Genomic DNA, 13,514 nt, shown 5'->3' with positions numbered 1-13,514 from the left:
AGGAAGTTTGGCCTATCTAGCGTTTGAAATCTGTACAGATTTGCTTTCTGGGATGCTAAAGTCTGCTTGCTGCTATATTTATTTTCTATGCTGTGACAAGTAAAATGTGTCGCCCTGAATGATCTGTGTTGGGACACTCTGGTGTAGTGTTTCATGCAGAGTGTTGGAAAAAAGTGTCTGTTTCAGTAGTGTCGTATTAGAAGCTCCTGTATGCGCTAAGTGCAAGGGTCATGAAAGCTCAACGTATTGATGGTTTATATCCAAGTTAGATCTTGTACGAATAATGAAAAATAAGTAACATGGGGAATTTTTTTTTTTTTTTTTTGTTAAATAAAAAAGAAAAATGATGCATACTATTGCCTTGTTAAAGTTGGGCTCCGAAAAGTCCTGTATGCATTGTAACAAGTGAGTAGTTTATACCAGTTCCCTGTGGCGTCTGCAGTTTATTACATAATATAAATGTATGTGTGTGTTTCTTTTATTTTTTGTCTGAGTATAGATCTAGGTTTGAAGCAATCTGTGTATAGCCAGCTTTACAGCTGTAATCTTTAGTGCGAAGAATCAACTGTTTTAAAGAAATTTTTATTTTTTAGATTTATTGTAGTTTCTTTGTAATTTTGTAGACCATATTCATGTGTAAAGAAACACAATGAAAACATCATGGCAATGAATCATGTTGATTCTTAGTCTGCATATCTGTTCTGGGTTAGTGATTTAGAGGTCCTTAAAGTTGGAGGTTCACCCTATAAAAAATTTCTAACACTACATCCAGCCCAGTTCTGCCTATAAAATGACACTGACCTTTTTTTTCCCCGTAGATAGCGTTTAGCCGTGGAATTCACCGCGGCTTCCGGGTAGGGAATCCCGCGGGAGTGGGCGTTCCTATTGACATGCCAATTGATTGACATGCTAAACGACGGCGCACACAGCGCGTCACTTTTCCTGAATAGAGCCGACCCGAGCTTCCTTCGGGAAGTCGTGACGCGATGTGTGCGCCGTCGTTTAGCATGTCAATCAATTGGCATGTCAATAGGAACGCCCACTCCCGCGGGATTCCCTACCCGGAAGCTGCGGTGAATTCCACAGCTAAACGCTATCTACGGGGAAAAAAAGGTCAGTGTCATTTTATAGGCAGAACTGGGCTGGATGTAGTGTTAGAAATTTTTTATAGGGTGAACCTCCACTTTAAAGCGGGAGTTCACCCATTTATTAAATTTTTTTTTTTTTCTCCCCTTAGATTCCTGCTCGTTTTGTCTAGGGGAATCGGCTATTTGTATTAAAATATGAGCAGTACTTACCCGTTTTCGAGATGCATCTTCTTCCGTCGCTTCCGGGTATGGGTCTTCGGGAGCGGGCGTTCCTTCTTGATTGACAGTCTTCCGAGAGGCTTCCGACGGTCGCATCCATCGCGTCACTCGTAGCCGAAAGAAGCCGAACGTCGGTGCGGCTCTATACTGCGCCTGCGCACCGACGTTCGGCTTCTTTCGGAAAATCGTGACGCGATGGATGCGACCGTCGGAAGCCTCTCGGAAGACTGTCAATCAAGAAGGAACGCCCATTCCCGCAGCCCATACCCGGAAGCGACGGAGAGGATGCATCTCGTAAACGGGTAAGTACTGCACATATTTTAAAACAAATAGCCGATTCCCCTAGAGAAAACGAGCAGGAATCTAAGGGGAAAAAGTGCCCTCTAAGGGTGAACCCCCGCTTTAAGGTCAGAGCAAGCATAATGGCTTGGCAACTAGTAATTTTTTTTAATGGCTGTTCATCAGCAGGCACCCCCTCTCCTCATTTTTCTCGTGACCGATTTACTTTTGATGAAATGTTTGATATTGAACAAAATTGATCTTTAAGTCTTGTGTTCCAGTCCTTCTTTACAGTTCGAAGCTGCCTGGGCATTAACTAATATAGCATCAGGGACGTCGGCACAAACTCAAGCGGTGGTCCAGTCCAGTAAGTATTTCCTTTTTGCCGCTTCAATTCTAATATAAAAAAGGATTGTTTATAATATATTTTCTGTTTTGGAACGTGTGTGTGTGTGTGTGTGTGTGTGTGTGTGTGTGTGTGTGTGTGTACATCAATCCGTCATAACTTAGTGTTACTACACCTACAACAGTAAAATCAGTCATGCAGTTTTGTCACGTTTTTGGGTTGTGTTCAATATTTGCAAAGAGCGATTACACAAATGCTTAAAAGTAATGACGATACAGATAAAGAAAACATCAAGAATGCTTAACTAGAGGTGCTTTTTCTCCGGCCATGGGTCCCGTACCCCGTCCCCCCCCATTAAATGGCATGGCGCAGGTAATCGGGACCAGACACTTGCCTCATGGCCATTCTGGGTAAGACTAAACTCTTGTATAGGCTTCGGCTGTGGTAATATAGAAACTTTGAAAGCCCACCGCCCCAGACAACTCCCTTGGCAATATGACCTCTCAAGGACTTGACCAGCAGTAACATTCATATGGTAAAGCTATGCTTATGTCCTTGTATTGGTCAGCAACAATGTTTAGGTAGGTGGTACGTGTCAAAGTAATGTAATAGTTAATCCACATGACTGGCAGGATCAAGGTTTCCCACCAGAACCTTGATCATAGTAAAAAATATTGTGTTTTTCAAAATGGTCGCCCTTTTTTTGTTTATAGTGCAAAAAATAAAAACCAGAGCTGATCAAATACCACCAAAAGAAAGCTCCTATATTGTTTGGGTACAGTGTCGCACGACCGCACAGTTATCAGTTAAACGCAGTGCCGTATCGCAAAAAATGGCATAGTCCTTCCGGTCCTTAAGTGGTAATGACCACTGACTGGTTAAGTGCCATAGTGCCATTTTGTTTTTTTTTAGATTGCATAGTCAAGACAATGAGAGATATATCTATTATAGTTGCGTGCACCATAGTAACCACAAAACCGCTTTAACACCTTCACCTGGATATAGCAAAAGTTGCAATATAGGATGTTGGTTTTATTTGGCATATATACAGGTCAGCCATAACCTTGACCACTGACAGGTTACTAACACTGTTTATCTCATTACAATGGCATCTGAAAGTCTATGGGATACATTGGGCAGCAAGTAGAAATGTTGTCCCTGACTTTGTGTTCATAGCAGAAAAAGCATTGCAGTTTGTATGGGGCTGTATAGCCACAGACCAGTCAGGGTGCCAATGCTAACCCGTGTTCAAAGCCAAAAGAACCTACAGTGGCCACATCAGAACTGGACCACCGAGCAATAGGTGACCTGGTCCAATGAATCGTGTTTTTTTGTTGTACTTCATGTAGATGGCTGGGTGGGTGCCCATCATTTACCTGGGGAAGAGATGGCACCAGGATGTGGTGTAGGAAGAAGGCAAGCCTGCGGAATGTGATGCTTTGGGCAATGTTCTGCTGGGAAACCCTGATACCGTCAGTCATGTGGATTTACTATTACATTACTTTGACACGTACCACCTACCTAAACATTGTTGCTGACCAAGTAACCCCTTCATGGAAATGGTATTTGTTGGATGACCTTTCAGCGGGATACAGCGCTCTGCCACACTACAAAAATGGTTGAATGTTTTGAGGAACAGAACATGTTTTAGGTGTTTATTTGGACTTCAAATTCTCCAAATCTCAATCCACTCGAGCATCTGTGGGATGTGCTGGAGAAACAGGTCTGAACCATGAAGACCACATTTAACTTACAGAAATGAAAGGGTCTGCTACCGATGGCTTGGTGCCAGATACCACAGCATAGCTTCAGAGGTCTAGTGGAGTTCATGTTGCAGCGGGTCAGGGTTGTTTTGGTGAAAAAGGGGAACCTACTCAATATTGGTACGGCTGATCGGTGTATATATTTATATTCCTGCAACTATGAAATACTGTGACTATTTATTTGCTGCTTTTAGCAGTTCTTGGCCACAGTGCTGTGAATAGCCTGTCCTGCTTTATTCAGGTCTTTTGACAACAAACACAGCTGAAGATGTCTGAGGGACACGCCCCCCTCTGTCTCCTCGCTCATAAAGCCTTGTCTGAATTTTAAAGCCGGTAGGCTTTGCAAGTGCTGTCATGAAAGCACATGTTATATTTAAAATCAGATCTCAAACATCAGTTTTTAAACTTGTAATTGGCACAGTGCCTTGCAGCACTGAGGTTCTCCATTTGAATCCTGCTCAGGACAGTATCTGCATGTCCTCCCTGGGCTTGGGTGGGTTTACTCTGGGTACTCGGGGTACCTTTCACATGCAAAAGACATGCTGCTGGTATAATTGGATCCTAGATAATTTGGTCCTAGTATGTTTGTGTATGCATGTTTGGTCAGACTCTAGTCTGTAAGCTCCTTGAGGGCGGGAACTGTTATGCATGTATACAAATACTGTGTAAATTGTTGACGCTGTGTAAATGCTGTACTTTTGATAGTAAAATTGTTGCCAGTGATAGGACTGTTGTCTAGAATGAAAAGTTTAGTCTGTTGTCTATAAACCCTTCTCTCCAATTTTATTTCTTGAGCAGATGCTGTTCCGCTGTTTTTGAGGCTCCTTCATTCCGTGCATCAAAATGTCTGTGAACAAGCAGTGTGGGCACTTGGAAATATTATCGGTAAGAAATCATTCTTGGTTGACATTATGGGACAGTGTGGTCATGTTGTAGAAATTCTTATTGATCGGTCAACAAATCTTTAATCCTTTGTACTATACTAAAAGGTAAGGAAATGCATTGATTGGCCAATGTACCCTTTTTAATTGCTAATATATAGTCTTTAAGATTTAAACTTTAGCTGCTGAAAAATTTCACAGCATTTCTTCAAGACACAATAATTACTCATGCATACATTTCAAGGTCACCCTTTTTTATTTTCCATTTTTTAATGGAATTTCTTTTGAACCCTTTCATTTCTGTAGGTGATGGTCCACAGTGTAGAGATTATGTCATCTCACTTGGAGTTGTTAAACCGCTCTTGTCCTTCATCAACCCTTCCATCCCCATCACTTTCCTTCGGAACGTCACATGGGTCATTGTCAATCTGTGCAGGAATAAGGACCCCCCGCCACCCATGGAGACTGTACAGGAGGTAAAAAAGATGTGAACTTTGCTGTGTACAATGAACATTTGAAATGCGCTTGAGTAGCTTTTTTTTTGAAGTAGAGAAAATCTCCACTGGTGTTCAGAAAACATACTGTACTGGTTTTAAAAGAAGCTGGGTAGGCTGCCATTGCTGATCTTTGCTTTTGAAACTGCAAGTTGCCTGGCTGTCATGTTGACCATCTTTGAATATTTCTAGATTGGAAACCTAGAACGGGTATGTAAATTAGGTCTTCTAACACGTTTTAACTTTCCTGATCTGCATTATTTGTTTCCAGTTTAAAAAACAGTGATCAGCATAAACCTTTTCCGCGGAGTACACCATGAAAGACTGTTTCTCTTACTGCAAGTTTACTTTAACCACTTCAGCCCCGGACCATTTTGCTGGTCAATGACGGGGCCACTTGGTGCGATTCGGCACTGCGTCGCTTTATCTGACAATTGCGCCGTCGTGCGACGTGGCTCCGAAACAAAATGTACTCTTTTTTTTTTTTTTTTTTTTTATTTTTTTTTTTTTTCACAAATGGCTTTCTTTTGGTGGTATTTGATCACCTCTGCAGTTTTTATTTTTTGCGCTATAAACAAAAATAGAGCGACAATTTTGAAAATAATGCAATATTTTTTACTTTTTGCTATAATAAATATCCCCCCAAAAATATATAAAAAACATTTTTTCCTCAGTTTAGGCCGATATGTATTCTACATATTTTTTGTGAAAAATATTGCAATAAGCGTTTGGTGTGCGCAAAAGTTATAGCGTCTACAAAATAGGGGATAGTTTTATGGCATTTTAATTTATTTTTTTTACTAGTAATGGTGGCGATCTGCGTTGTTTTTTTTTTTTTTTTTTTTTTATATGTACTGCGACCTTATAGCGGACACATCGGACACTTTTGACACATTTTTGGGACCATTGGCATTTTTATAGCGATCAGTGCTATAAAAATGTGTTGATTACTGTAAAAATGTCACTAGCGGGGAAGAGGTTAACACTAGGGGGTGATCAAGGGGTTTAAATATGTTCCCTCATTGTGTTCTAACTGAAGGTGGGGTGGTGGGGCTGACTAGGGGAAATTACAGATTGCTGTTCATACATTGTATGAACATACGATCAGTCATTTCTCCCCCTGAAAGAATCTTTTATATCTATAAAAAAAAAAATGGGCTAACTTTACTGGCTATTTTTTTTTTTTAATTCATTAACTGCTTGCCGACCGGACACCGCCGTTCTACGTCGGCAAGCTGGCTCTCCTGGGCGAGAGCACGTCATTCTACGTCGGCTCTTTCAGCCGCCACTAGGGGCGCGCGTGCCCCCCGCTCGCCCCCGACTCCCGTGCGTGTGCCCGGCGGGAGCGATCGACGCCGGGCACACGCGATCGCTCGGTACAGAGCGGGGACCGGGAGCTGTGTGTGTAAACACACAGCTCCCGGTCCTGTCAGCGGGGGAAACGCTGATTTTCTGTTCCTACAATGTATGAACAGAGGATCAGTGTTTCCCCTAGTGAGGCCACCCCCCCCCCCCACAGTAAGAACACACCCAGGCATACTTAACCCCTTCCCCGCCCCCTAGTGTTAACCACTTCACTGCCAGTGGCATTTTTATAGTAATCCAATGCATTTTTATAGCACTGATCGCTATAAAAATGCCAATGGTCCCAAAAATGTGTCAGAAGTGTCCGCCATAATGTCGCAATACCGAAAAAAAATCGCTGATCGCCGCCATTACTAGTAAAAAATAAATAATAAAAATGACATAAAAATACCCCCTATTTTGTAAACGCTATAACTTTTGCGCAAACCAATCATAAACGCTTATTGCGATTTTTTTTTTGTTACGAAAAATAGGTAGAAGAATACGTATCGGCCTAAACTGAGGAAAAAAAATGTTTTTTTATATATTTTTGGGGGATATTTATTATGGCAAAAAGTAAAAAATATTCATTTTTTTTAAAAATTGTCGCTCTATTTTTGTTTATAGCGCAAAAAATAAAAACCGCAGAGGTGATCAAATACCACCAAAATAAAGCTCTATTTGTGGGAAAAAAAGGACGCCAATTTTGTTTGGGAGCCACGTCGCACGACCACGCAATTGTCTGTTAAAGCGACGCAGTCCCGAATCGCAAAAAGTACTCTGGTCTTTGGGCAGCAATATGGTCCGGGGGTGAAGTGGTTAAAGTAATTTTTTCCCCAAAAAATTGCATTTAAAAAGACTGCTGCGCAAATACAGTTCAACATAAAATATTGCAACAACCGCCATTTTATTCTCTAGGGTCTCTACTAAAAATATATATAATGTTTGGGGGTTCTAAGTAATTTTCTAGCAAAAAAAAATGATTTTAACTTGTCAGAAAAAGGTTTGGTGGTTAAACGTTCCCTAATTTACATACAGAAGTTTATTCCTTTGAAGTGATACAATGTTTAGACTTGACTTTCCACTGATAAAGAATGTTTTTAAAACTTGGCAGATTGCCCAGACTGACGTTTGGCTGAGAGCAGACAAGAAATTCTTTGCATACCAACGTGCAGAGAGAAAATATTTTCATGCCAAAGATTGTGAAACCCTGTGTCAAGAATTGCAACGGAAAAAGATCGCGATAACGATTCTTGACGTTTAATCGTGCAGCTCTAGTTTATAGCCCCAAACTGAGGCTCCCCCCCCCCCCAACTTTGTTTTCACGCGTTCCACCATTCATTTAATATCTAAGCAAACACATCGCCAGGTCTGACTGCATGTGTGAGATCTAGTGCTGTGTCCCTGGCTGAAAGAGTGAGCCTTTTCACCATTATATAAAAATATGGTGACACAGGACCTGTAGGAGGATAGTGTGATAGAGGACTATGCTGGATCTATAAATGTATTGGTGCAGCCTGAAAAGAGCAGCGGGGGGAGGGGAGGGTGAAGTTCCTCTTTAAGGTTACTGACGTATCTTGGAATTGACACGCTGCATTTGTTCTAACAGTTTTCTGAATGAGTGTTGGTGAAATAGTTTTTCTGTTACGGATACCTCCATGAGAGGATTTACTCATCACTCTTTTAAGATCAAGGGGACATCGTGACTAATCTGTTCTATATGTATGGAATCATCACTTCTAAGACTTGCATGTAGAGCTTGTAAAGATTTTAGTAACTTGTCAGTCCTGAAGGGATTCTTGTCAATGTAAGGCTCAGATCAGAGGATAAAACCGGGAGCTGTGAGCATAGATCAGGTGGGAGGGAGTGGATATCTTGGGCATTTCTGATTGGCGTGACAGATTGTTTTCAAGCTGTCTTTAAGCCTAGGTTCACACTGACCACAGGAATGAAATTGTGAGTTCAGCTGAACTTGCGCAATTCCATTCCCGCATTTCAGTTGGGGTCGATTTCAGAGACATCTGTGTGGGTTGCTGCACAGATGTCTATAGAAAATCGCACCCTGAAGTAGTACAGAAATAACTTCTGGGAATCGGTGCCAATGTGACCCAGGGCTAAAACGGATCTGTATGTTGAGCAGTAATTCTGTTGCTGACAAGTGGATCGAAAGGACAGTTTGAATATTGTTTGCAAGGCGAAGAACGTTCATTTGCCATACATTCTATAATATGCCACCAGCCTTCGTGTTTCAATAAAGCGGCATATCACAATGGCACACTAACTGGGCTTATTTCTTAAAATTGCATCCGTTGTTTCCTTGTATTTTAAAGTGGTTGTAAAGGCAGGAGTTTTTCTATCTTGATGAACTCTGCGTTAAGGTAAAACCTTTTTTTTTACGTGCAGCAGCCCCCCCTCCTCATACTTGCCTGATCTTGATCTAGTGCTGTGCCCAAGAGCAGTGCTCTCTCCTCTACGGACTCAGTGGGAGCCATTGGCTGCTGTCAATCAAATGCAGTGATGCTGGGGTCTTTGCTCCTGTTCAGAAGATTTCACCTCACTTTCTGTCCCTGTGACAATTGGATTTTGAAAATTTGGGGTTGTTGCGGAAACAAGGATTGGTGATAAAGCTTCAGGGGAGATACCTTTTTCCCGTGATAACCTTTTTCCCATGATAACTCTTACAAGAGTGAATCTCCCTTCCTGTTGCCTCCCTTCCTGTTGCCTCCCTTCCTGTTGCCTCCCTTCCTGTTGCCTCCCTTCCTGTTGCCTCCCTTCCTGTTGCCTCCCTTCCTGTTGCCTCCCTTCCTGTTGCCTCCCTTCCTGTTGCCAGCGAGTCATTTGTAAGTTGGATGTTTGTAACTTGCAAACTGCCTGTATAGGTGAAACTAGTTTTGGATAGTATTGCAAATGCAATGTGTGACGGACTCCCATACTCAAGATGAGTCTGCTCTCCGTAAATGCTTCCTCTGTCTGGTACCACACGATCCAAGATCCCTCAGAGCACCCAGTCATTAGCCGTAACTCAATGCAGGGTGAAAACAGACTGTTAATTGAAATGCATGTACAAACGGATATACTACTTAGGGGCAATGCCCCCTCCCCTGGATTTCTTTACTTTGCTCATTGGCTTTTAATTTTTTCTGTTAAGTTTTAATGTAGTGCAGACAGTATAACAATAGTCTTCCAGTCACAGGCATTGAGCCCACGCAGGGGCACAAAGGCAGACGAGCCGTTGGAGGCAATAAATATTAGCCTAAGGACTGTAGTACCAACCAAACAAAACCACTCCAAGTACCTGTGTTTCAACCACCCTAGCCAATAGTAATCGCTGTATTCCGGGAGATTTTAGTGCATTTATCGAGCTAACAATAGGGAACACTTGTTAACTATCTACAGCTGCTGTAGGTTCTGCTAGTCATTTGGCCCAGACCCTATTGTACTTCCTGGGGCAACCCCTGTGAGCATATGTATCTTTGTAGTGGGGAGGGCATTATTAACTAGTGCTGCAACTAACGATTATTTTCATAATCGATTAGTTGGGCGATTGTTTCGATTAATCGGATAGCCTTAAAAAAAAAAAAAAAAAAAACATTATTTTCGGCCAATTTGTCCCATAGGAAAACATGTAACTGAACTGTAGTGTGTTTCTGCAAAAAGCACCAAAAAAACAGAGGCGTGAACCCAGGCCTGAGACGTTTAGTAACATAATGGGGTTAAAAAAACAAAAAAAAGTACAAAGGGCAAATAATCGCTACTGTAAGGCGTTCATTTTTTTACTGTGGGACAGTGAAAGTAATATTTACAGTAGCGATTTGCTTTTTTGTACTATAAAGGGCTAACTTTTTTTTTTAACCCCATTATGTTACTGGCCGATTAATCGATTATGAAAATTGTAATCGATTAATTTCATAATCGATTAGTTGTCGATTTAATCGATTAGTTTCGGCCCTATTAACCAACTGCTTTCAGAAAGGTAGACTAGGAGGGGTCTGCTTTTTTCAGCTAGCACGTAATGGATTTCCTAGCATAAAACAAGAGGAGGCCAATCAAGGTTCTGTCCGCCACTCTAGGAGCCAGACCCTCCACCAGGCCTAGTGGGCACAGCGTGGGGGAAGGGGAAACCAGAATATTGGCTACTGGTCGAATAAGAGTACTTGTGTCCAGTATACTGTAATTGCAGGACAGGATCAAAATATGTGTAAAAAATCTCCTTGCTGACTGTCGCAGTGCCAGCATGCTGAGGAGTGGACAGGCTCCATTTTTATGTAGGCAATGAGGAGTGAGATGGGCCCCTATGTACTAGCTTTGCTGAAACCAAAATTTTGAATGGCTAATCCCACACGTCCTCCCAGTCCAGGGGCATCAACGAACCACCACTGGTGGAGCACCAAAAGATCAGGAGGAGACACCCTGAGGAAGTGGGTTCCTTTGATTGCTCACTAACTTTTATTACCGCTTTAATACTTTTTATTTTTTTTCTGTACTTTGTTTCTTGCCTTTTAAGAGTACTCCTCTTCCCGGTAAACCTTCTAGCTGTTCATTGTTGGGGGAGAAATCTCCCTTTTGCTCCCATACTTTTTTTTGCAGTACACTGCTCATGGTAACAGTGTGTCTAAACTCCATAAGAATGCTGTACTCCTGATGCATTTTATGCTGCCTCTAAGGACCAACTTTGATAGGCTTTGAGCTTGTGTTAATGGCATCAGTTTTTAGATTCCGATTGGATTTGACATTGAATTCATTGGCGGGTGTATTTACCCTGCAGTAAACCTCCTGGCCTGCATTCGAACTGCTTCAAGCAAGTTATGCATTCTCATAGACTTGTATGGAAATGAAAAAAACACATTGATTCATACACAAGTCCACTGCAGGCCTTTAAAGCATGTCGGCTTTTGTCCTGGCGACGGTGCCTACTGGTCCTATGTTTTGGCAAAGATGATGGCAATTCTGTCATTCAATGTTCTATTTACATACTGAATATCCAAGTGCATTATATGCAAGTATATCTCAAAGGAACAGAAGCAACTTTCCTTGAGATCTGTAATTAAATTAAAGACCATAATTAAAGGATTGCGTTAGAACAAATTTAACCAGTTTGTCCAAAATTGTATTTAAATTGATTTAGTAAGTGTGTGTGTGTGTGTGGGTTTTTTTTTCTTTTTTTTTTCTCACTACCGTCTGAGATTTAAATTATTTATTTTTTTCTTCCTAGATTTTGCCTGCTTTGTGTGTCCTAATCTACCATACAGATATTAATGTAAGTATGTTAATGTTTTCAGTTTTAATATGTGACAGGTTAATGTGTAGTAGATAAATGGATGATGCCTCTGTGCCTCAAAGTGTGGCCGAATGTTAGTTTTTTTTGTGTTCTGTAATTGAAACGAGGCGCAAGTACACCCTTTTTCCAATACGCTCAAAACTTTTTCCAATTTCTTTGTCTACGCGCTGTCACTGCTTTCTAGTAAGTCATTGAAGTCCATCCATTTGCGGTTTTAGGTTATTACTGGTTGATGCAAGTGGCCTTGAAGTGTATACAGTAAAACCTTGGATTGCAAGCATAAATTGTTCCGGAAACATGCTTGTAATCCAACGCACTTGTATATCAAAGCAAATTTCCTCATAAGAAATAATGGAAACTCAAATGATTTGTTCCACAACTATTTATTCATAGGTTCTTCAGTTTATAGTCTATATAAAAAGATTATAGCAATGTGACCAGGTTGTGTAACCATAAATAAATGTCCATCCACAAGGGGATTAGAAGCAAAATCCTGCAGGAGCTACAGAGTATAAAAGAGAAGCAAGCCGTCTCTAAGTGTAGCAATATGTTGCTAAGAGCCGGTTCACACAGGGGCGGCACGTGACATGACACTACTTGTATATCAGGACAACATGTATTAAAATAATTTGCTTGTCTTGCAAAACGCTCTCAAACCAAGTTGCTCTCAAACCAAGGTTTTACTGTACTTGGATTTGGTTACAGTAGTATATCTTTAGCCTATTTTAAAATAGAACAACATCTGTGTTCTCTTGATGGTATTTGATCTGAATTGGTACTGACACTATTGTAGGTGAGAGTAATGTTATTTTCAATCTGATCATAAAGTACCTGCTGTCATGTACTTTCTTACTGTTGCTTATTCTGCACAGGTTTATAATGTCCCTTCTATTTTTTTTCTTTTAGATTCTAGTGGATACAGTATGGGCGTTGTCTTATTTAACCGATGGTGGTAATGAACAAATACAGATGGTGATAGATTCTGGAGTTGTGCCATTTCTAGTACCGCTTCTGAGCCACCAGGAAGTAAAAGTTCAGGTAAAACCGCTTTAGTGCTCTGTCTTTAGGCAGGAGGTGTGATTTTTGATTTAAAAAAGAACCATCATGTTTTGCATATTGATTTGGCAATATTCAGGGTTTTGAATGAACTTTTTATTTTTTTTAGATGCACATCTTAACCACTTCCAGACCTGCGCACGACGATGTACGTCCTATTTTTAAAGACGGATATCTCGGTAACGGCAGCAGCTGCTGTCACAACCGAGGTATCCATCTTTAGTGTGCGCGGTCTGGAATCCGATAATGGCGGTCTCCGCGGCGGATTCACCGCAAGATCGCCGTTATCGGTGGCGGGAGAGGGGCTCCCGCCGCTCTCCCGCGCCCTCCGCCACTTACCGGAGCCGTCGGTAGCGGCGGAGGGGATCGGATGCTGTCGGCTGGTGAGCGGGGACGAGACTGAAGGAAAAATCTCCTTCGCCCGTCCCCATAGCTCGGCTGGGCGGAAGTGACGTCAAAACGTCAGTCCCGCCCAGCCTCTTAAAGAGACAAATTTTTTTTTTGGTCATTTGAAAAAATGACATTTTTTATTTTTTTTCTATTTTTTGCATTTAAGCCCAAATATGAGATCTGAGGTCTTTTTGACCCCAGATCTCATATTTAAGAGGACCTGTCATGCTTTTTTCTATTACAAGGGATGTTTACATTCCTTGTAATAGGAATAAAAGTGATAATTTTTTTTTTTTTTTTTCAGTGTTAAAAATTCTAAAATAAATAAAAATAAATGCGAAAAGCAAAAAAAAATTTTTTTAAAGCGCCCCGTCCC

The 13,514-nt window shown here is 41.3% G+C and overlaps 1 protein-coding gene across 2 annotated transcripts in view; it reads left to right on the top strand.

The window, feature by feature from the left end:
• KPNA3 (karyopherin subunit alpha 3) overlaps positions 1-13,514 on the top strand; it is a 65,371-nt gene that overhangs the window by 36,190 nt on the left and 15,667 nt on the right. The window contains exons 7-11 of one of the 2 annotated variants that reach the window (XM_040340284.1): positions 1,868-1,953; positions 4,491-4,580; positions 4,883-5,052; positions 11,627-11,671; positions 12,599-12,730. In XM_040340284.1, the coding sequence (XP_040196218.1) occupies positions 1,868-1,953; positions 4,491-4,580; positions 4,883-5,052; positions 11,627-11,671; positions 12,599-12,730 (523 nt within the window). The remainder of the gene's footprint in view (positions 1-1,867; positions 1,954-4,490; positions 4,581-4,882; positions 5,053-11,626; positions 11,672-12,598; positions 12,731-13,514) is intronic. The other variant, XM_040340285.1, reaches the window with a different exon arrangement.

This window comes from Rana temporaria, chromosome 2 (genome assembly GCF_905171775.1).
Source record: "Rana temporaria chromosome 2, aRanTem1.1, whole genome shotgun sequence".
Taxonomy (NCBI): domain Eukaryota; kingdom Metazoa; phylum Chordata; class Amphibia; order Anura; family Ranidae; genus Rana; species Rana temporaria.
Note: the sequence above shows the minus strand (reverse complement) of the source record. Positions and strands in the feature narration are given on the sequence as shown.